The sequence below is a fragment of the Eutrema salsugineum genome, unplaced genomic scaffold (genome assembly GCF_000478725.1).
Source record: "Eutrema salsugineum unplaced genomic scaffold, Eutsalg1_0 scaffold_6, whole genome shotgun sequence".
Classification (NCBI taxonomy): Eukaryota; Viridiplantae; Streptophyta; class Magnoliopsida; order Brassicales; family Brassicaceae; genus Eutrema; species Eutrema salsugineum.
This window is the reverse complement of record NW_006256547.1, coordinates 6,005,286-6,026,620: the sequence shown is the minus strand read 5'-3', so window position 1 is coordinate 6,026,620 and position 21,335 is coordinate 6,005,286. Positions and strand designations below refer to the sequence as shown.

General features: G+C 38.6%; 4 protein-coding genes across 8 annotated transcripts; 2 read left to right on the top strand and 2 right to left on the bottom strand.

The window, feature by feature from the left end:
• Nucleotides 1–6,646: 6,646 nt before the first annotated feature.
• LOC18013042 lies at nucleotides 6,647–9,606 on the bottom strand. Of its 3 annotated transcripts, none has more exons than XM_024151311.1 (9): nucleotides 9,286–9,606; nucleotides 8,369–8,462; nucleotides 8,114–8,190; nucleotides 7,819–7,934; nucleotides 7,656–7,741; nucleotides 7,443–7,496; nucleotides 7,205–7,358; nucleotides 7,078–7,091; nucleotides 6,647–6,967 (listed from the first exon to the last, which is right to left on the bottom strand). In XM_024151311.1, exons 1-9 carry the CDS (start codon nucleotides 9,404–9,406, stop codon nucleotides 6,865–6,867), a joined length of 819 nt encoding a protein of 272 aa, XP_024007079.1. In that variant the 5' UTR covers nucleotides 9,407–9,606; the 3' UTR covers nucleotides 6,647–6,864. The 3 variants fall into 3 exon arrangements, with proteins under 3 accessions (XP_024007079.1, XP_024007080.1, XP_024007081.1); XM_024151312.1 differs by having other exon boundaries at nucleotides 7,819–7,928; XM_024151313.1 differs by having other exon boundaries at nucleotides 7,819–7,925.
• Nucleotides 9,607–10,315: 709 nt separating this feature from the next.
• LOC18013041 lies at nucleotides 10,316–13,825 on the top strand. Of its 3 annotated transcripts, none has more exons than XM_024151215.1 (15): nucleotides 10,316–10,447; nucleotides 11,048–11,182; nucleotides 11,349–11,460; nucleotides 11,582–11,746; nucleotides 11,822–11,926; nucleotides 12,005–12,088; nucleotides 12,160–12,275; nucleotides 12,360–12,461; nucleotides 12,533–12,646; nucleotides 12,754–12,810; nucleotides 12,928–12,997; nucleotides 13,089–13,142; nucleotides 13,254–13,328; nucleotides 13,532–13,567; nucleotides 13,702–13,825. In XM_024151215.1, exons 3-15 carry the CDS (start codon nucleotides 11,356–11,358, stop codon nucleotides 13,816–13,818), a joined length of 1,200 nt encoding a protein of 399 aa, XP_024006983.1. In that variant the 5' UTR covers nucleotides 10,316–10,447; nucleotides 11,048–11,182; nucleotides 11,349–11,355; the 3' UTR covers nucleotides 13,819–13,825. The 3 variants fall into 3 exon arrangements, with proteins under 3 accessions (XP_024006983.1, XP_006395436.1, XP_024006982.1); XM_006395374.2 differs by having other exon boundaries at nucleotides 10,316–10,575; nucleotides 12,931–12,997; XM_024151214.1 differs by having other exon boundaries at nucleotides 10,316–10,575.
• A 678-nt stretch (nucleotides 13,826–14,503) lies between these two features.
• LOC18013067 lies at nucleotides 14,504–16,689 on the bottom strand. Its single transcript, XM_006395373.2, has one exon. It carries the CDS (start codon nucleotides 16,687–16,689, stop codon nucleotides 14,602–14,604), a length of 2,088 nt encoding a protein of 695 aa, XP_006395435.1. The 3' UTR covers nucleotides 14,504–14,601.
• A 258-nt stretch (nucleotides 16,690–16,947) lies between these two features.
• LOC18013066 (cytochrome P450 709B3) lies at nucleotides 16,948–19,404 on the top strand. The gene is made up of 5 exons (XM_006395372.2): nucleotides 16,948–17,467; nucleotides 17,559–17,782; nucleotides 17,871–18,121; nucleotides 18,225–18,591; nucleotides 18,680–19,404. Exons 1-5 carry the CDS (start codon nucleotides 17,185–17,187, stop codon nucleotides 19,121–19,123), a joined length of 1,569 nt encoding a protein of 522 aa, XP_006395434.1. The 5' UTR covers nucleotides 16,948–17,184; the 3' UTR covers nucleotides 19,124–19,404.
• The last annotated feature ends 1,931 nt before the right edge of the window (nucleotides 19,405–21,335 follow it).

The following is a 21,335-nucleotide window of genomic DNA, read 5'->3' as shown; positions in this document are numbered from 1 at the left end:
ACGCTGAGAGTGCCGTCCTTCTGCCAGTCTGAGGTTGAGAAGAACTTCGGTAGAATGTGCTTCGTCCGATCTCCTTTGATATATCCTTCCTTGAGCTGAGCTATGCATGCCGCGTTGTCTTCATACATCACCGTGGGCTGTGTGTCTTCGTCCATACCACAATCTCTGCGGATGTGCTGAGTCATGGAGCGCAGCCAGACGCATTCCCTACTAGCCTCATGAATGGCTAGGATTTCAGCATGGTTTGATGAAGTGGCAGTGAGTGTCTGCTTCATTGATCTCCAAGAGATGGCTGTTCCTCCATGCGTAAAAACGTAGCCAGTTTGAGACTTGGCAGTGTGCGGATCTGATAGATATCCTGCATCGGCGAAGCCGACTAACCCATCTTTATTTTGGTTAGTATAGAAGAGTCCTAAGTCTTGAGTACCTCGAAGGTATCTTAGGAGATGTTTTATACCGTTCCAGTGCCTCTGAGTTGGAGATGAACTATATCGAGCGAGGAGGTTCACGGCGAAACATATGTCTGGTCTAGTGTGACTAGCCAGGTACATTAACGCTCCTACAGCACTGAGGTATGGCTTTTCAGGACCAAGGATTTCTTCATCATCCTTTTTGGGACCAAGAGGGTCATCACTTAAGCTTCTAACTACCATTGGGCTGGTCAATGGGTGAGCTTGGTCCATATTAAATCGCTTGAGTACCTTTTCGATATAAGCCGATTGATGCACAAGGATTCCTCCTTTGATGTACTCAAGTTGTAATCCCAAACAGTACTTTGTTTTGCCTAGGTCTTTCATTTCGAATTCTGCTTTTAAGCAGTCGACTGTTTGGGAGATCTCACCAGATGTTCCGAGGATGTTTAGATCATCCACGTATACTGCTATGATTACAAATCCTTTGTTTGAGTACTTCTTGATGAAGATGCATGGACTGATGTGGTCATTTTTGTAGCCTTCTTTGATGAGGTAATCGCTGAGGCGGTTGTACCACATACGCCCACTTTGTTTCAGTCCATACAAGGATTTGTTCAGCCTGATGCAGTATTGATCTCAAGATGCATTTTTGTCTTTTAGTTCAATGCCATCTGGGAGTCTCATATATATTTCGTTGTCCAGGGGCCCATAGAGATATGCGGTTACAACATCCATTAACCGCAGATCAAGATTTTCTCTTATGGCCAGACTTATGAGGAATCGGAATGTTGTTGCATCCACCACTGGAGAATAAGTCTCCTCATAATCGATTCCGGGTCTCTATGAGAATCCTTGTGCTACAAGCCGTGCTTTGTATCGAACGACTTCACCGAGTTCGTTCCTTTTGCGCACAAAGACCCATTTGTGGCCCACTGGCTTGATGTGTGATGGGGTCCGGATGATCGGACCGAACACGTTTCTGAGTTTGAGACTCTTTAACTCCACGTTTATGGCTTCTTTCCATTTTAGCCAATCTGTTCGATGTGTACACTGTGTTATTGACGTGGGTTCTAGATCCTCTTGCGTGAGCGCAACATCAAGTGCTACTTTGTATGCAAAGAGTGCATTTAAGTCGACTTCTTTTCGATTCCATTGTATTCCGGACATATTGTAATTGATGGAGATCTCATTGTTATCTTCTGAACCTGGAGATTCGGCGTCCCGAACTTCCATTGAGGGTTCATTAGATTGAGTCTCAGTCGCGGCTATGTCTGATATTGCAGGAATCCCGGTTTCGGTTATTGCACCTTTCTTTGATTTCCGGGGATTCTTATCTTTGGAACCGAGAGGTATGCCCCGTTTGAGACGTGGTGCAGACTCTGTAGCAACTTGGGTCTGTCCCGTTGGGACAGCTATTCGTACTGGTGCATTACAAGCTGGGATGTACGATTTGGTTACTTTGGTCGGGTCAGCAAAGGAATCTGGCAATTGATTAGCTAGCTTTTGATAATGAATAATCTTTTGGATCTCTGAATCACATTCTAGAGTCCGAGGATCTTGCCAATTTAATGATGTTTGATTCCATGAAAGATCTTTGACCAGCTTGTTTGTCTCACCACCTAAAGAGGGATATACCGATTCATCGAATTGGCAATCCGCATATCTGGCCTTGAAGAGATCTCCAGTGGTTGGCTCGAGATATCTTATGATGGTGGGAGAGTCAAAACCAACATATATTCCCATCCTTCTTTGAGGTCCCATTTTGGTTCGATGTGGTGGAGCAATGGGTACATATACTGAACACCCAAATGTTTTGAGATGGGAGATGTCTGGCTCATGACCCGAGAGTAGTTGGGATGGGGAATATTTGTGTTCACTAGATGGCCGGATGCGTATGAGTTCAGCAGCATGTAATACTGCATGTCCCCATGCTGAGGCCGGGAGCTTTGATCTCATGAGTAATGGTCGGGCTATCCATTGAATGCGTTTAATGAATGATTCAGCCAATCCATTTTGAGTATGGACATGTGCTACAGGATGTTCCACGGTTACCCCCATGGCCATACAGTAGTCATTAAACGCTTGTGAGGTAAATTCACCAGCATTGTCAAGGCGGATAGTCTTTAGTGGGAAGTCAGGGAAATGGGCCCGCAATTTGATGATTTGGGCCAAGAACCTAGCGAAGGCTTGGTTCCGAGAGGACAAGAGACAAACATATGACCAACGGGTCGATGCGTCTATAAGGACCATGAGGTACCGGAATGGTCCGGAAGATGGATGTATAGGTCCACAGATATCGCCCTGGATTCTTTCTAGGAAATGAAGTGTTTGTTTAGAGATTTTAACTGGTGAAGGCCGAGTGATCAATTTGCCTTGAGAACAAGCTGTGCACATGAGGTGTTGAGGATAAGCTCGGTTTTCTTTGAGGGTATGCCCTTGAGAGTTTTGAATTAGTTTACGCATCATATTTGCACCGGGATGACCGAGCCGGTCGTGCCAAATAGTATAATCAGTAAACCGGGCTTTGAGAGTGGTATTAGCTTCAATCATACTGACTTTAGCATGGTAAAGTCCAGTAGAGAGCGCGGGTATGGTTTCGAGGATTTGTTTATGGCCGTCTACGGTTTTAGTGACTAGGAGGGATTCTTTGTTCCCTTGACCTTGGGTTTCTATGTGGAAACCATTCTGTCTTATATCCTTGAAGCTCAGAAGATTTCTCTTCGAACTAGGAGAATATAGAGCATCTGGTATTTCAAGTTGTGTGCCATTTGATAGCAACACATAGGCATGGCCATATCCTTCGATAAGGTTTGAGGGACCCGCGATGGTGCTAATATTTGCGGTTTGATAGGTTAGGTTTATGAAGTAACTTTTGTTTCTTAAGATAGTGTGGCTGGATCCACTATCTACGACTATGGTTTCCATTTGCTGGTGTGCTTCATTATGAATAGAAGATAGAATTCAGTATTGAGGAATTCAGAAAATGTGATAAATCATAAAGTAAAGCAGTGTCTGAGAATAAAGGCAAATGGAAAAAAAAAAATGAAACAAATCCCAAAATGAAAAAAAAATAAAGAACAAAATCAAATTGTATCAGAGTTTCAGATGATTGAATTAATCGAGGAGATCAGCTGTTTCATAGTCCATGGGGTCGGTCTGCTCGTTTGTGGTGTTCTCATCATCAAGGAGGTCGTCACCTTCCAGGTTAGCAGCATCGACTGGCTGAGTCATGTTGGCTTCAGCAGGAGCTTTTCCGTACTTCTGGTATAGATCGCAGTGGATCTTGGGGGTGCGACATTGCTTTGTTGGGTGGTTGAACATCCCACATCTGGTACAAGCAGAGTGATCGGGGTTGGTGTAGCGGGTCGGCTTGGTGATGCCTCGACCACGACCAGGACCATAACTGAGGTTAGGTCGGTTGCCACGACCATGTCCGCGTCCACGTCTTCCACGTCCATGTCCTCGGCCATTACCACGTCCATTACCACGTCCACGACGGTGATCTGAGAATCTATCGGGTTGAACATGGTAGGACTCTTGACGAGAAGCTGGGACAGGAGCCGATCCCGGGGGCCTCATAGCGCTGTTCCTCATAAGCTGCTGGTTATTCTTCTCAGCGAGGAGAAGACAGGACAACAAGTCTTCGTACAATGTGTGTTTCATTGCACGGTATTGTTGTTGGAGCACAACATTCTCTGTGCTGAATGTGGATAATGTTTTCTCGAGGAGATCATTATCTGTCACATCCTCGCCACAGAGTTTCCGGATGGCAACAATACGAAAGAGTTCGTTGTTGTAATCATCTACGGATTTGTAGTCCTGGAACCGAAGGTTCTTCCAGTCGAAATCTGCTTGAGGCAACTGGACCATTTTCTGATGGTCATATCGCTTTTTCAGCGCTTGCCACAATTCAAGTGGATTCTCAAGAGTGAGATATTGCTGCTTAAGGCTCGGGGCCAGATGATGGCGTATGTGACATATCGCCTGAGACTGTCCCTTACGGGATGCGGTGTTACCGTCGGTAATACACGCATCGAGTTCTTTCGATGCAAGGAACAAGCGCATGTCTAGGGCCCACTCGAGGTAGTTATCCCCGGAGACGTGAAGGGCCTCGAATTCACATTTCTGAATGTTTGACATCTGAAACATGAGATTGATTTTGTTAGGGATTGTTTTGAGAAAATTTTGAATGCTGATGATGAAACTTTCTATTTTGAGAATATTTTTATTTTAGGAAAGTTTCTAAATATGGAAAGTTTCTAATTTGGGTAATTTTCTAAATGAGGAAAGTTTCTATGTCGGGAAAATTTCTATATGAGGAAAGCTTTTATATGAGGAAACTTTCTATTAGAGGGAACTTTCTCGGAAAAAGTTAATTTAAAGGGTATGGTTTTAGTTACCCCGAACATGATGTCGGTTTAATAGCTGTGATTTAATCGGTTAAAAGCCGAATATAATTTCGGTTAATGAGAACCAGGTTTAACCGGTTTTAGGCGGTTTAGGAGGAACCCTAGGGGAGCCGAATATGATTAGGGTTTTATCTAGGGTTTTAACGGTTTGGAAAACATATTTTGGATGTGATTTCGAGATCTATAGGATCTGTGGTCGATGGTTTTAATAATTTCACAAGGACAACAAAGAAATCACGTGAAAAGGACTAGGGTTTAAGCATTATGACTTACGATTTTGAAGATTACAAAATCGTGAATCAAGTTTAGGATTTAGGGTTGATTTTCTTAGTTTATTCAATCAAGTGTTTCAAGCAAGAGAATCAACAATCAAATAAGCTGCAATAAGCTTATTAAACATGAAGAAAATCGAATAGGTTTATGCCATGAACATGGCCAAAAACGGTTGTTAGGTTTTTGTAGATTAGGGTTTTATAAAACGAGTTTAAAACCTTTGAACATGCATAAACTTGTAATTTAAACAATCAATCAACAAGTTATCAATCAATCATCAGAGTATCAAACACTTTCAATCGATTAGAGATCGATTTTTTTTTTTTTTTTTTTTTTTTTTTTTTAATAGGGTTTTGAAGTATTTAAACAACAGGTTCTATGGCTCTCAGTTTTAGAAGATACCTTTTCCACCTTTGGATTTCTGACAGGCTAATGAAACTGGGAGCTAATAGACCTCAGTTAGCCGCTACAAATTCCAAGGATTGATCACCAAAACTGGAGAAGCTGCTGGTTGAAGAAGGAAAAACTCGGATCTGGTTTTTTTTTTTTTTTTCGGTTGATCGTCGTGTACTGTAAGTGTGCGTGAGAGCGCGTCCGACGTTGGATCGACAAACGGTTTTCACCAGTAGATTCGTCTCGTCGAGGGCTTCGATTTGATATGTAGATCGTCTTCTGGTTCCTCACGGTTTGGAAGATATGCGTCTTTTAAGTTTCGACTTGCTTTTAGGGTTTTGGTGGTGGCCGGATTTATTAGGGTTTTTCGCTCAGAGAGTCTTATCGTGCTGATAACGTGTTGTAAAAACTTAGAAACTTTATTAATCACTGGAATGTATATATAGAGTACATAGGGAATCTAGGTTAAGTACAATGCCCTGATGGGCCTAATGGGCCGGTATAAGAGTCCATATATGATATGTGTTATAACATGAAGTAATTTTTTCTAATTATAATTTAATGAATGATTTGGTTTATTTTGCAAAGAAACTTTAGATTTGAAATTGGATTTTTCTTTTTTGATTCGGTTCAAATTTTGATTCGGATTCAGATACGGTTATCTAGATATGGAGAAAACATGTAAACCATATTTTGGTTCGGTTTTCTGATCAATTATTCTGGTTTTGTTTTGGAGCAAATCAGTTTATCCAAAGTGAATACCCTACTCTAAGTATCACGTCAACCCATCAAACTTGGTATGTTTGGTTTCATGTACTGAATTAGCTCCTTGTCGCCATTTCTATGTTGTTTTAAACTCCATCAAGAGTAGCTTTTCCCCAACTTTAATAGAAAGATAAATTTGGCTATCGTTAAAACTGTAGTGGGATTAGGAGTGGAGTTAAAGATGCTCTAAATACAATTTATCACCGTTTTACACAGCTAGGTAGCATTCATCAATGCTCGTCTTGTTTGCAGTTTCTCCATGTTCACTCTTCTTAAAAGGTTTCATTTTTTTTCACCCTCTTAAACTTTTTCTTGTATAACCCAAAACTTGTAAATGTAAATTTCATACAAACAAAAAAAAACAGAGTTTCTTTTGTTTCTAACATTGTGTCTCAACATAATGTAAATAACCGTACATTTATACACATTCAAATATTACGTTAAACTAGAGTAGCTTTTCCCCATATTGAGAAGCAAAAAAAAAAACTCACTTTTTTATTCTTCAAAGAGATCTCCTTTGAACACAACCAAAGGTAACAACCTTTAACTTTTGATGTGGCCATAAAGAAACAAACATGAAGAGTCTCATATTTCAATGTACCCATCTGAAATCACTGGCGATGGCCTTCTGGTAAAGCTACCACTTTGTGGAAAGGCACTGTTCTTTGTGGTAATGCTCCATCTTCTTCATCGTCATCGAATTCTAGCAAGTACCTGGTGTGATCAGAAATTTATCATAATTCAGTACTTGGGATTCCTAAATCTTGACCAAAAATGCTTAATTAGTTTCTAATAAATATGACCAAAGGTGTGGAGGAACTTACTCGTCAGACTTCCTCTGTAACCGAATGTGCAACATGCAGGTTTGAGTATCTAGAGGTTAGTTTTGTTTTTCTTTTTTTACATTATCGAAACGAGATTGAAATGGTGTGAAAAAAAAAGAAAACTAACCTTTCGTGGGGTACTAATTACAGTCGCCTTGTAAAGAGCTGTGGTTCCTGGATATACAGCTAAGACGTGTTTCCCTGGTAAAAACTCTTGTGTGTTTGATGGATCATTCCGTTTTGGAAACGGTAAAATACACGACATTGATAGTTTATATGTCCTACAATTTTACAAGACAATAGTCAGCAATTTACTCAAAGTCATTGCAAAAGTTTTGAGTTTTTCACAATGAGCCTTAATTTACCTCTGGCCACCTCCTTCCTCGTCATCTCCTGGTTCTTCATCGAGTACTTCAACTCTGTGACAAAAGTTTGAGCTTTTTTAGACCCATTTATGAATCCATTGTAGACGGAAACATATACATCATTGCATCATATACTGGTTTGATCAGATGCATGGCAAGGTTTCAAAATCACTCTTCCAGAGAAAATTTATTATCAGAAGGGTCCAAGCATACTCTTTAGTTTCTCTATCGAAGTGAATGACTTTCACCACAAACCATTCATCCTTCTCGGCGTCATCGGCTGTGACTCTTGCAGCAACCTTACATAAAGCAGATGTCACAATGATTTTCGCCATAAGTGATTCAACTCAAAGAAAAGAAGTAGCTGTTGTTGTACCTGTTCACCCCTTAGACTGGCATATGCCTCGATTTGATTTCTCATGGAAGGAGAAACCCTTGTTACATCTGAATCTACTTTCATTCTCTTCCTCTTCTGATCGTTGCCTTCTGCCACTTATGTGATATCATTACAAGCATCGGAAAAATCTTAATCCCTCTTATATATATCAAATCACTGGAGAAGTTTGAGACTCAAAAGAGTATCAAGTCTGCGCTTTCTCACAATAGCAATTTAGCCCAAAGAGTAAACACTACAGGACAATACCAAAGGTCTAATGGTAGTCGAAGTATACCTAGTTTTCTCCGTTGTTGCCCAGTTGGTCCAGATGGAAGCAGGGAATCCAACTGAGTAAGAAGAATGTTTGAAACACTGCGTTGAACACAAAACATCGAGATTAGTGTTTTAAAGCCAAAATAAGTTAAGCAGTCTTTTTTTTTGGGTACACCAACAACGGTGTCCTTTAGTTGTATCACTCTCTATCTCACTCAAAACTTTTGTGCTCGTCGATGTAACAATCAAAAGGAAATGATGGAGGAATCAGGCTTACGTTACTTCACTTTCTGAAAGCTCTTTTGCTTGAATGTACAAATTTTTAAGCTTTGACAATGAAGTATCACCAGGCTTCTCAACTATCTCAGGCGCTGCATTTGAACATAATCACCAGATAATTTAGTAAGTAGATGAGCATTAGAGCCTCCATAAAGATGTATATAACCGCTACTGGTCATGGAAACATTATAAATAAACAGAAAGAGATTGTTTATGACTCCTTCAATAGCTTAACCATTAGGCGGCTAAATATATCTGATACCATCAAATGAGGATATTTATCACACAATATACAAATCGAAAGCAAAAATTAAGTCACAATAACTCTAAGCTAATTGGCTGAGCAAGCTTCACAATGTATGATAGTACTAAAAAAGAGCACTTTCGTGGGAAAAATGCATCAGATTCTCATTAGTTTGTTGCCAGAACAGATACTCCGAGAAATCGAGTTCATTGTGGGGGGATACTTTCTAAATACGAAATCAGGGTTTAATCAAGAAGATTCACAAGAACAAATGTCAAAAGGAAAAACTATTAAATTTGGCTAAATCCTTTCCACACTAAATCATGTACATAAAGTTAAACCAATCTCTCTACATTACAACAAAGGTCCCGTGAATGATTTAAGTCTCTCATTTGGTCTCTTGGCAGATAATAGTATTTAATAAATTCGAATATACCAACATCTAATTTGTATGAATGTAGTCAATTATGGAATCATATAACATTACTAATTAATTACATTAGATAATTACTTCAAGATCCAAAACCTCAAACTATCAAAAATAAGAACTAATCGAACAAAATCAGTACCAATTGAAATCACGGTCCAGGGAAGAAGATCGAATCCAGTCTCAGATCATCAAAAATTTGGGAAATGAATACCATAATTTGTTAAAAATGGAAAACACTTACTAGCTTGAAGCTTCTTATGCATCTTGTTAATCTCCACAAGCACTTCCTCTTGTTCTTTCCTTAACCGATCAAGCTCTTTCGTGTTATCCAAGATTCCGGCAATGTCCGGCGATGAAGACATCGTCCTCAGGCTGCTGCAAAATCGACGACACGAGCCCGAAAAAGAAACCCCAGAAATTCAGGCAGATTAAAATTGCAATCAGCAAAGTATCATCAATTTCTTGTGGAAACTCAAACAAAAATTAATAATCAACGTTCCGGAGTTCAATGTTGAAACATAGGAGGAAAAAAATCTCAGAAATGATGGAAGAAAAGAAAAGATCTGAGTTTTTTTTTTTTCGTTTAAAATTCAAAATCCAAGTCGAAATTTTATTTTGTTTTGTTAGATTTTTGATTCAGTTCAAGAGAAGTTACGACGTCGTTTTATCGAAAGGGAAAGTTTTTCAAGTATATTCCATATATACTTGCAGTTAATGGAGCATTAGGGGTGTAATCTGGATGCACCGTTACAAGTCAGATCAAATCTAAAATTCCGATTTGGAAAGGACCTAACGTTTTATTTGAACCAGACCCAAAAAAAAACTAGTAGTAAGACTTTCAGCTTTGAAATTAAGAAATATATTTAACGATAGCTTAAGATCAATTTAGACTAAAATTTTATTACACTTTATACTATTGTTAATGAAAAAGAAAAGAAGAAAAGAACATATGTGGATCATCTCTTGATGTGTGATTTTATAAAATTAATATGTACATTAATATATTCATAATCACTATTAATTGATGTCTTAATCTGTGTGATGATAAATTTTATTTGTGCTACCCGTGAATAGCTTAATAATGGTTTTTGCCGCTTCTAAACTCCCTCATTCCTTTTGCCACGTGTATCTCATGTCTTAATTAAATGGGACTGAATGAGAGGCCCAATTTAGATTGAATCAGGCTTCTTGATGGGCCTTAAATAATCGATGCGAAGTTAAAAAGGTCTGAATGATAAAATTAACTTAACCCGAAGTTCGCAAGAGACAATTTTAGTCAAGGAGTTACAGAATTTTGAGTTTTGAGCTGCCGATTTTGCCGTTTCCTGCAATAATTTCGACAAAGCGTGGACCATTTCTGGTGGTTTCAAAGACGAAGATCTCGAAACGTTGAAGCGGAACCAGTTACGAATTGTGATCGACGTTTTATGACTTCTGTGTTTGTCGGATTCTGAATTTGGTGTTTTCTTCTCTCTGCCTCCAATAGTCAGAACAGGACCAAAACTTGTCTCCTTTGATCCTTTCTTTTTCGGTATATGATCGCATGTTCTTCGCTTTTTGGATTATTTTCTGTCGGTGATTACGTTGCAGTGTTTTGTTGTGGCTATAGACTGTTGTCGTAAGATAGAAAATTTGGAGTGCAGAATTGGTATTTCCACTGAGCAATGTCTTTTTTTGGTTTCCTGTTTAAGTAAGACTTTGTTAATTTAGGAATGGATTGTTGTTTTGGTGTGATCCTAGGTTACTTGGTGAGATTTTATTAATTTAGACGCATGCTATTGAGGAATTGAGAACAATTGATATTTATCCATTGAAATGGTGAAAAATGGATTTATGATTCTGCTTGGGAAAAGCTATTCTTAGACGATGCTATTGTGGATTGGTTAAGTATATCGAATTTCCACTCTGTGATGCTCACAGAATTGAGTGTTTTGCAAAGCTCGTTTCTTTCAAGATCTTAAAGGATTGGTTTTAAGTTGATGAAGTTGTCTTATTGTTTGTAGTTAGAGGAATCAAAGAGTGCTATTGGGAGTTTGGGACGAAAGTGAAGGAATGAAAATGTGCAGTTCTTTGTAGCACAACTTTAAGCCTGCACAGAAAGTAGATATCAGATAACGACCTGTAGGTATATTACTGAGGTAGGTGCTTTTGCTTTTGCTTTTTTTTTTACAGGTCTTAATCAATATAGAAGCAGTACACTAACTTAATTAAGTATCTATGTGAATTAGTAGTATAGTTATTATTATTTCAATCGTTATCTGTATTAAATATTCAAATCACGTACATTTCTCTTTTGAGATACAGTGGAACAATGAGAAGACCCAGTCAAATGATGAGGCTTCTAATAACTTCCTTTTTTGGGGTTATAGTCGGTTTCCTTATGGGTATTACTTTTCCAACCCTAACCTTAACTAAGGTAAAAATAGTTCTTTGCTTGGTGCAGCATATCTAAACTTTTTTCATTCATTTTAAACTTAGAGATTATGTCATTGCTTACACGGTAATGGGTTTTAATCTGCGTGTTTTGAAATGGTTAGATGAATCTTCCATCCACATTGTTCCCTTCCATCGATCTTGCATACATTGAGGATAAATACACAGACTTATCCAGACAGAGACTGTTTGGTGCTTGGTCTTCCACAAAGGGCCTCAAAATCAAGAAAGACATCCCTGATCCACCCTATAACTATAATGACACTAAGGTTGGGATTTGCTGCTTGTTAGTTTTTTATATGTTTTCATCAAAAATGGATGATAGAACTTTCGAGCTATTGCAGATATGGGTTCCTACTAACCCCCGTGGTGCTGAGAGGCTACCCCCAGATATAGTCACAACTGAATCAGATTTGTACCTCCGTCGATTGTGGGGTGACCCAAATGAGGTTCATAAATTTGAATCTACTGGCTTTACATCATTATGGCTTCAAGATCATGACACAGTTCGTTGGTATGTCATGCAGGATTTAACAATCAAGCAGCGTTATCTAGTAACATTTACGGTTGGTTATGATCAGAGGAAAAATGTAGACACTGCGTTGAAGAAGGTATCCTGCCTCCCATGCTTCTTTATTCTTTCCTTCTCCTTTTATCATTGCTTAAATTTTGCATTTCTCAGTTCTCAGATAACTTCACTATAATGCTGTTTCACTACGATGGCCGGGCCAGTGAATGGGAAGAATTTGAATGGTCCAAGCGAGCCATTCATGTGAGCATTCGGAAACAAACAAAATGGTAGGAGATTTAATTTCCTTAGTAGGAACTTATATCGTCTTTCTTGTGAGATTTACTAAAAAAAATTATGAATTTTCCCTGAAGGTGGTACGCCAAGCGATTTCTACATCCTGACATAGTTGCCCCCTATGAATATATCTTCATATGGGACGAGGATCTTGGCGTGGAACATTTTAATTCGGAAAAGTATGTTTTTGAAGCTTTGACTTCCTTAAAATGACCATTTCAGGTTATGAAGATTTAAATTTCTTTGACAGATATCTGGCGGTGGTAAAGAAACATGGTTTGGAAATCTCACAGCCTGGGTTAGAGCCATATGAAGGGCTCACATGGGAGATGACAAAGAAAAGAGACGACACTGAAGTCCACAAGTTAGGATAATAAAGTTTCTTAGTTCTTTTATTACCATCCCCCTGATCATATTCAACAGCTTGCACTTACTCTATATTTCCATTCATATTTTTTTTTTTTTTTGCAGGCATGCTGAGGAGAGGAATGGCTGGTGCAATGATCCAAATTTACCCCCTTGTGCAGCGTATGCTACTTTACTTACCTATCAGTATATACTTCCTTTTGTGTTTCATAAATTATTAGCTCTTGATTTGGGTGGAGGGTGACTATTTTCATCATTCATGCTTATGTAAACAACAAGCAGATTCGTCGAGATTATGGCTCCTGTTTTCTCCCGTAAAGCATGGCGCTGTGTGTGGCATATGATTCAGGTATGCAAAAGAACCGAATTCCGAGTCCTCTTTGTTTAAGGGACTCAAAAAAAAAAAAAAAGATTTCAATTGTATACCTTTGTATCTGCAGAACGATTTAGTCCATGGGTGGGGTCTGGACTTTGCGGTTCGAAAATGTGTTCAGGTCTGATACTCCACTTCCTTTGGACACACTTAGATCCACGTTTAGAGATATCTGTGTCAGGGGTTCTTTACCTACACGTTATTAAAAGTTAATTAATCTTGCAACTAATAGAACGCGCACGAGAAAATTGGAGTTGTAGATGCTCAATGGATTATTCATCAGGGTGTTCCATCACTCGGGAATCAAGTACGCCCTCAAATCCCTGTGTGCTTTATTTTCTAGGCTACTAAGCTAAGATTTTGGATTTTATGTATCACAACTCTCCATTTAGCGTTTGACTGATTCCCATCATTCAGTAGAAGTATCTAGTAATTATATCTATACTACATTGAACACAATAGTTAATTAGTCTCCTCTTTTTTTTCTTTTGTGTATCTAAAATCTGACAGGGACAACCAGAGCAAGGGAAACAACCATGGGAAGGGGTAAATATCATTACAAGAACAAACCAACTAATCCCTGAAGTCTTTTTTTTTTTCGGTTATACATTAAGATTCTCTCACCTTTGTCATCTAAGATACTAACACAAACTCTTATCTGATTTTATCTACTATCGTAGGTGCGTGAAAGGTGCAGGAGAGAGTGGACGATGTTTCAAGACAGATTGGATAATGCAGAGAAAGCTTATCTTGAAGCATCTGCTCACAACAATGCTTCTTCACGGCTTCACCGGTGAAAAAAAAGAAAATAAAAGCCTCTGACTCTAACTTACACTCTCTTTGCTTTCATTTTCCTATCTGCCAACGAGAAAATCCCAAGCATATTCATTAACCTCTTCGTCTGCTTCTCTCTTTTAGTTTTTCTTTGTTTTTTTTGGTTCTGTGTTAGATCACATCATTGCTATGAGATTCACAGAGGAGAATATAGATAAACATTTTCCGCTATTCACTTGTATCAGATGTTACAGTGAGGTATTTTAAATTCTAATCAAATATAAAGATTTTAACTTCTGGTACGAATTTTAGATATAAATTTAGTGTGGTGCAAAGTTACAGTGAGATGTTAAAAAATGGGAAGCTAATTAGCTCAATGCGTCTTATGTCGTGCTTAACTTTATTTATGAGAGTCTATTTGCTCCACGTATCTAATAACTACCAAAAAAAAACACCCCACTTAACGTATATGCATGAACATGATTTTTCATTATGTTTTACTACTAAGTTTTAAAAGCTTGTTTCGTATTTAATATGAATGACAAATTACAAAGGCTGAAGGATACCAATGAGTACCTTGAAGCTGAAGGAGAGGAGGCTCAAAAAATGAGTCCGAATACTGGAAAACCCCAAACTTTAAAAAGAGGGAGACAGAGAAAGCAATACTTTGAAATTTGAGAAATCCAAAAGCCTCACAAACTAAGCCACATGAGGTACAAGGACAGTCGCACAGTCGCATGTTATAGTTTTCAGGTAATATAAAATGTTGGTAGATGATTACCAATCGGTTCACATTAACTTTCAATTCAAAATCGTGGCAGTGGAGAACAGTTCAAAATTAACTTGACCGCATCTTCATGTCTTGGTTCATTGATCCACGGAGGGATCCTGAACTTCATGTTGAAACTCTTCCATGATTCTTTGAAACGAATGAGACAATATAAAGAACAGTAGAACCTGTCGTAATGCCAATATTCATGAAGCGTGAAAGGTCCTGGGCAGTGGCAATGACAGTTGCTGCAAGTTGGCCGTGAAGAGCTACTGTTAGACAACAATTCAATCTCGTTGTTGAACGGAACTCCTGATTTGACGCACTTGAAATCCCCAAGCACACAGAAAACATGCAAAGTAACCCCGCAATGTTCACAAGTGTAGAACCAAGTCTCTGGATCTGTTTCTCTTTCGCAAACATCGCACCAATACTTTCCGCTTGCCTTTTCATCACCGTAACAAAGAGTGAGTGGATGATCATCATACCTGTCAAGCCTTACCGTTAATGGTAGAGTGGCACAACGAAAGTCCAAGTAGAAGCTGCATTTGGTGCAACCTAAGACCATTCCTTCTATACGTTTGCCGCAACCCCGGCATGTCTTGATAATCTCATCATCACGCTCTACGTTGTTGATGAAGAGTAAAGGATGAGAATGACTTCCATGGATAAACGGCTCCGTAATCGTACTGCATAGTAAGTCGAATTTCTTTGAATAATGCTCTCTATACATGAATCCTCTGCCACAGTGTTGCAAACAAGCAGAGCACTTATTATACTCGATCGCTACCGTGTTCATGTTGGTGAGAGTAAGAGGTTTTGTGCTTAGAAAATGTCGTTTCTTCTTCGGAAGATTAGCACATGTTTCATGTAGAATGAAACTGCAATCTGAGCAGCAGTAGAACGTGTTAGAGCCAATGGGACGAACACATGCATCACACAAGATGCTTTCCTCCAAAGCTATACCATCTTTGTTGAGGCTCAGGTTATGTTCACTATGAGCGAAATGAGTGATCGTGTTGTCATCATTCGTCTTGAATGGCTCGATATCTTCAACTTGTTCAGGTACCCCATCAAGCTCTTCCCCATCCCACACGTCATCTCTTATTGCACATCTTGAATGAACAGCATAATTATTAGGACAGGTTAAACAAGAATAAGCCCCACAGGACCAATCAATGCCTTCCCAACAAACTCCACATTTCCATTCTCCCGGACCAAGAGGATACGTGTAATAAACTCGGTGCTCATGGCGATTAATGTGAATGACACGTGGTAAATCAGCACAATGTCCATGGATCATGAAATCGCATTCAAGACAGACATAAGGAGCACGGTCGCCTTTCTCCCCACAAGCATCACAAACGAATGAGACTAATCTTGGCATAAGTTTAAGCGTTGGCTCATGGATCTTCAGATTTGAGAGAGAAACTGGTGGTGGTCTTTTGATCGCACAATCAGGATCCAAGTTGAACTTACAAATATCACAATGATAAAGTAAGTTCCCAGTGTTAACTCCACACAGATGACATTTTAGATCAGTGTAGTCGGGAGCTCCTTCAGTGAGAAGCTTAAGAGAGTGTTTGGCATGACAATTGTGAGTGATCTCCGGTGATTCAAATACAGAGACACATCTCTCATGAACCGTCAACCTACAAAGAGGGCAGAAGTAGCCATTGCGGAATCTAAGACCACAAAAATCGCATTGGAGACAACCATTAAGGTTGACCAAGAGCAGAGGATGATTGTGCCATGCCATCTCCACATTTGCTCGTGCACACATGGCATCAACCATGCACTCAATGTCCAAATTGAGATTACATACGGAACAATGAAAAAGAAGGCATTTGGTGTTTTTACCGCAGATATGGCATTTCGGATCGGTGTTACCAGGAGCCCCTGTTGTGAGAAGCTTGAGACCATGTCCAACATGAAGAGGGTGCTCGAACAATGTCTCTTGTGTGTTAAACACAAAGGCACATTTCTTGTGAACAGTAAACTTGCATTCATCGCAAAAGTAGCCGTCGCGATAGGACCCGTCGCAAGCATCGCATTGCAAACCGTCACGATCGCTAAGGATGGACAAAGGATGCTCGTGTCCTTGCAAAGGTACCATCTTATTCATGGCTATTTTGTGCTTATGCAAATCAATGTTTGGGTAGATGGACTTTTAGTTTCGTGTAATAATGGATTGCTGTTCATCTACCTATACTTTAATCAATTGTCACTTGTCATATTTATATGTACGCATTAAATATTTACGTTGACAAATCTACCAATAATAGAGCTAGTGGGCACGTATTTACTATTGAGTCTTTATTAGTATTTTTTTTTTAGTATTTTTCTTAAAATAGTCTTTGTTATTGTTAGTTGAAACGCTAACCTAGGTTATCCTCTCTGATTTTGTCTGCCATGTGAGTTTTCTTCAACTTCTTTACTTTCTATTCTTTGCTCTTCTAATCCTCAACAGACAAGATTTCCCCCTTGTTAATTCTTTTGATAGTCCATCTCATATATTATTGGTAACATATTCTCACCACAAGTCCATAGTTACTTTTATAGATGTGCTCTAAATTATTCATATCGGGAAGATAAGTCACTAACTAGTTGTGGTCTTTGAATGGAACTCCTGAGCACGATAAATCTCTTAGCACTTGTTCTTCTGCCCTTTGTTGTTCCCAAGATATGGGAAGCTTGTTGGATCATCGTTTTGCGGCCATTGATGCTATCAAGAAAGTTCAAGAAACAAGGAATCACAGGCCCAAAGTACAGATTCTTGTACGGGAACCTCCAGGAGATGAAGAAGATGAAGAAAGAAGCTAATCTTCGAGTTCTCGATCCAAACAACAACAATATCTTCCCTCATGTGTATCCACATTATCACCAATGGATATCTCAATACGGTGCCGTTTCTGTCCATCTCGAAATTGTTCTCATCTCTTTATGTGTCCTAACACACAAGCTGTATCTATGATGATAATATATATATAACAGGAGAAACGTTTCTATACTGGAATGGAACAAAAGCGACAATATTCATCTCAGATCCTGAGCTAGGGAAACAGATCTTGTCGAGCAAGTTTGGTTTCGCTGTAATAGCAAAGACAAGACCCGAGGTCTTCATAGTTTTCGGTAAAGGACTCCCTTTTATAGAGGGTGATGACTGGATTCGCCATAGACGAATCTTGAACCCTGCTTACTCCATGGACCGGCTCAAGGTCTTCTATATTTACAATTCTTATATATTTAGTACTTGTGATAAGCTCCATCTGATCAGAACGCTTTATTTGCTAAAACATTTGTCAGGTCATGACGAAACTGGTAGTGGGTTGTACCTTGAGGATGTTGGAGGAGTGGAGAAAACAGAGGAATGGTGAAGAAGAAGTTGTGATGAAGATGGAGATTAAGAAAGAGTTCCATAGATTAACCGGCGATTTTATAGCGACCACTGCGTTTGGAAGCAGTTACGCGGAAGGAATCGAATTGTTTAGAGCACAGGCTGAGCTTGGGGAATATTATGTTACTTCACTCACTAACGTCTTCATCCCCGGAACACAGTAAGTCGTAGTAGTCTAGTTAATTTCCTTCAGACAAAAGTAACTTGCAATAACATATGTTCTTGAGATTTGAAGGTTTTTTTTTTTTTTTTTTTCTTATAAGATACCTTCCAACGCCGACCAACCTTCAACTAAGGAAGCTCGATAAGAAAGTGAGGGACTCAATCAAAAGAATTATAGCTGCAAGGCTAAAATCGAATTCCAACAACTATGGAGACGATCTTCTTGGGATCATGTTGAAAGCTACAAGATCTGAAGACGCTGAGAAAAAGATGAGTATGGATGAGATCATAGAAGAATGCAAGACTTTCTACATCTCAGGGCAAGGAAATAGTTCTCTTCTGTTGACATGGACTACGATGTTGCTGTGCTTGCACCAAGACTGGCAAGAGAAACTCAGAGAAGAGGTTTTCATTGAATGTGGTCAAGATAAGATCCCTGATTCAGACACCATCTCCAAACTCAAACTGGTAATTTTCAAAAACGGTTTCTTGCGTTTGAAGAAATGAAAACGGGGTTTCTTGTGGCTGAAGAAACCTATTTTGAACTATCTTGCAGATGAACATGGTGTTGATGGAGTCGCTGCGTCTGTACGGACCCGTGATTAAAATGGTCAGAGAAGCAACACAAGATATGAAGATAGGACACTTGGAGATCCCCAAGGGCACGAGCATAGTCGTCCCGTTTCTGAAGCTGCACACCGACAAGGCCATATGGGGAGAAGACGCCCATCAATTCAATCCATTGCGGTTCCAAAACGGCGTTTCTCAAGCAGCCAACAACCCAAACGCTCTACTTCCTTTCTCGATCGGACCAAGAGCTTGCATTGCCCAAAACTTAGTCATGATCCAGACCAAGACTGTGCTCACTTTGATCCTTCAGCGGTTTAGGGTTAGCCTCTCACCCGAGTATAAGCACACGCCGGTTGATAACTTCAATCTCTATCCGCAATACGGCCTACCCGTAATGCTTCAGCCTCTCGATACTAGTGCTCGACGGTGAGGAAGAGAACAAACTAAGAAAATTCTCAACGGATTTGGTCAAGTTAATTATATGTTCTATAATTAGACTTCATCAAAAATAATAAAAGTTAAGATGATATATACACTTACATAAAACGGGTAATTCAAATTATATGATTTTTCTTTAGATAAACAAAGAACTATGCTAGAAAATTATTTAGTTAAGTCTTCATGGCTATTGGATGAGAATAACGTGGTATAAACGATACTCGTGCCCTTCTAAAGCCACCGTAGTCATGGTTGTTGCGTGTGTTAGAAGTGCGTAGAATGCGAATTATTAATGTTTGGATAATTGTGGACTTTTGTTCTTCTTCTTTTTTTTTGTTATTTACATCGATGATGAACCCCAATTTATCCGATGGATGAGCAAAATCTTTTGCTTTATCGATCCATGATCCCTCATATATATAGAATAATTTGGATCGAAACCAGATAACGGAGTTCAATTATCATGATGAAACCCTACGTTTTTTTTTTTTGGGGGGGGGGGGTTTAAAACCCTACGTTATCAACCAGTGATCACACCACACGTGGATTGAGGACTTATGGGATTGTTCGGATTGTTACAACCTCTAGCAGATGGTTCGAAATTGATTCTAGAAGAACTTTGTTTTATTTGAACATTAATTAGTATCTTTAACCAAAATGACATTAATTAGTATCGTATTAGGAGGATCCTGTCCCGCTCAGATGTTGTCTGCAGGCATGTGAGTTTACTCTTATCTTTTTGCTCTTCCAAGTTCCAACTCTCCGAGAGGCAAGTTTTCCCCATTTTTAATTCTTTCAAATTAAATAACTGAAAAAAGTCATTACCAAATCAGAAGACGGAGGATAGAAGCGAAAGTCATGACAGCTCAGCTTCCAGATTGATCAATATTGTACGTGATTTTTGTTTTCCTAGGCGCTATCTGGTGTGTCTTATCATTAAACCTTTCATTGTGGTTTAGATGGCAACAAAAAAAACTAATAAAGGTTAACTAGGTGGCTGGCCCACGTCCTGCTGATGCTCTTCAAAAATTTTGTTAATTTTGAATGTAATTAATTTTGAATGTAGTACATAAATAGTTTTTTGTGTTTTAAATTTAATATTCGATTCATATTTCGAAAGCTTGTTGAGTAAAAAATGTAATATTCAAACTATAATTGGAAGCTTATAAATTGATTTGTATAATGTTTAATATATATACTTAAAAAAACATATTATAACAACTGATCATTTAATAATTTTTTAATTCAAACAAACAGAACTATTCAAAACATTATCATATTGAACACTAATTCATAATATAAGAAGATCCAAAAGATAAATCAGTTAAATATAATAAAATTTAAAAGATAAAACAGTTTAAAAATACCAATGACCACCAAAATAATATAACTAATATCCAATGTAATCTAAACATACTTTTAGTAGCAAACAAAACAATCTATTCAAACCAACCGCGAATTTCTATAAATGTTTTCAAACACGTCTTTGTAAACAACATTCATTGTCTTCTTTTGTGCTTTGCCATTCATATATGTAATAAGAATCTTCAACCCTTGGCGTGATGTAACTCTAGACACGGCGACATAAAGTTGACCATGCGAGAACACTGGCTTTGGCAAATATAATCCCACCTTTTGTAGAGTCTGACCCTGACTTTTGTTTATAGTCATAGCAAAAGCTATGGTAATAGGAAACTGCCTCCGGCGCATTCTAAAAGGAAACCTTGCTTCTGGTGGTGACACAAACATTCTAGGTATGATAACCTTTTTTCCTATTTTCTTTCCGGTTATATGGCTTGCCTCGATTACATGCCTAGCTAACCGAATAATAAGCAACATCGTACCATTACACAAACCACCCTTAGGATCAATATTTCTAAGCAACATTATTGGAGCTCCTATCTTTAACTTGAGAGAATGATTTGGCAGCCCTGATACCTTTATACTATTAAGATACTCCTGTGTATAGACGACTTCGTCTATTTTGCTTGTGTCTGAAGTATCAATGCTATCAGCACTAAGGTATTCATGTTCCTCACCTAATAAAAACAATTCAAACTATGTTAGTACTGATATATTTTAATTATAATATAAAAATACGTATTAAAAGGAATTGTGATAAATCATATAACGAAGACCTTTGAGTTCTGATAGCATGAATTCATTAATAACGTCGACATCCTGATTCCGTGGACTGAGTATTG

What these genes read in the sequence shown, in the direction of transcription:
- LOC18013042 (XM_024151311.1), bottom strand. Translation starts at nt 9,406, where the DNA reads ATGTCTTCATCGCCGGACATTGCCGGAATCTTGGATAACACGAAAGAG. An exon ending in CTTTCAGAAAGTGAAGTAAC is followed by an intron (nt 8,191 to 8,368) that starts GTAAGCCTGATT and finishes TGTTCAACGCAG; the next exon opens with TGTTTCAAACATTCTTCTTA. An exon ending in GCAACAACGGAGAAAACTAG is followed by an intron (nt 7,935 to 8,113) that starts GTATACTTCGAC and finishes ATATCACATAAG; the next exon opens with TGGCAGAAGGCAACGATCAG.
- LOC18013041 (XM_024151215.1), top strand. Translation starts at nt 11,356, where the DNA reads ATGAGAAGACCCAGTCAAATGATGAGGCTTCTAATAACTTCCTTTTTT. An exon ending in CGGTTCGAAAATGTGTTCAG is followed by an intron (nt 13,143 to 13,253) that starts GTCTGATACTCC and finishes TGCAACTAATAG; the next exon opens with AACGCGCACGAGAAAATTGG. An exon ending in GGAAACAACCATGGGAAGGG is followed by an intron (nt 13,568 to 13,701) that starts GTAAATATCATT and finishes CTACTATCGTAG; the next exon opens with GTGCGTGAAAGGTGCAGGAG.
- LOC18013067 (XM_006395373.2), bottom strand. Translation starts at nt 16,689, where the DNA reads ATGAATAAGATGGTACCTTTGCAAGGACACGAGCATCCTTTGTCCATC.
- LOC18013066 (XM_006395372.2), top strand. Translation starts at nt 17,185, where the DNA reads ATGGAACTCCTGAGCACGATAAATCTCTTAGCACTTGTTCTTCTGCCC. An exon ending in GTCTTCATCCCCGGAACACA is followed by an intron (nt 18,122 to 18,224) that starts GTAAGTCGTAGT and finishes TTTTCTTATAAG; the next exon opens with ATACCTTCCAACGCCGACCA. An exon ending in CCATCTCCAAACTCAAACTG is followed by an intron (nt 18,592 to 18,679) that starts GTAATTTTCAAA and finishes ACTATCTTGCAG; the next exon opens with ATGAACATGGTGTTGATGGA.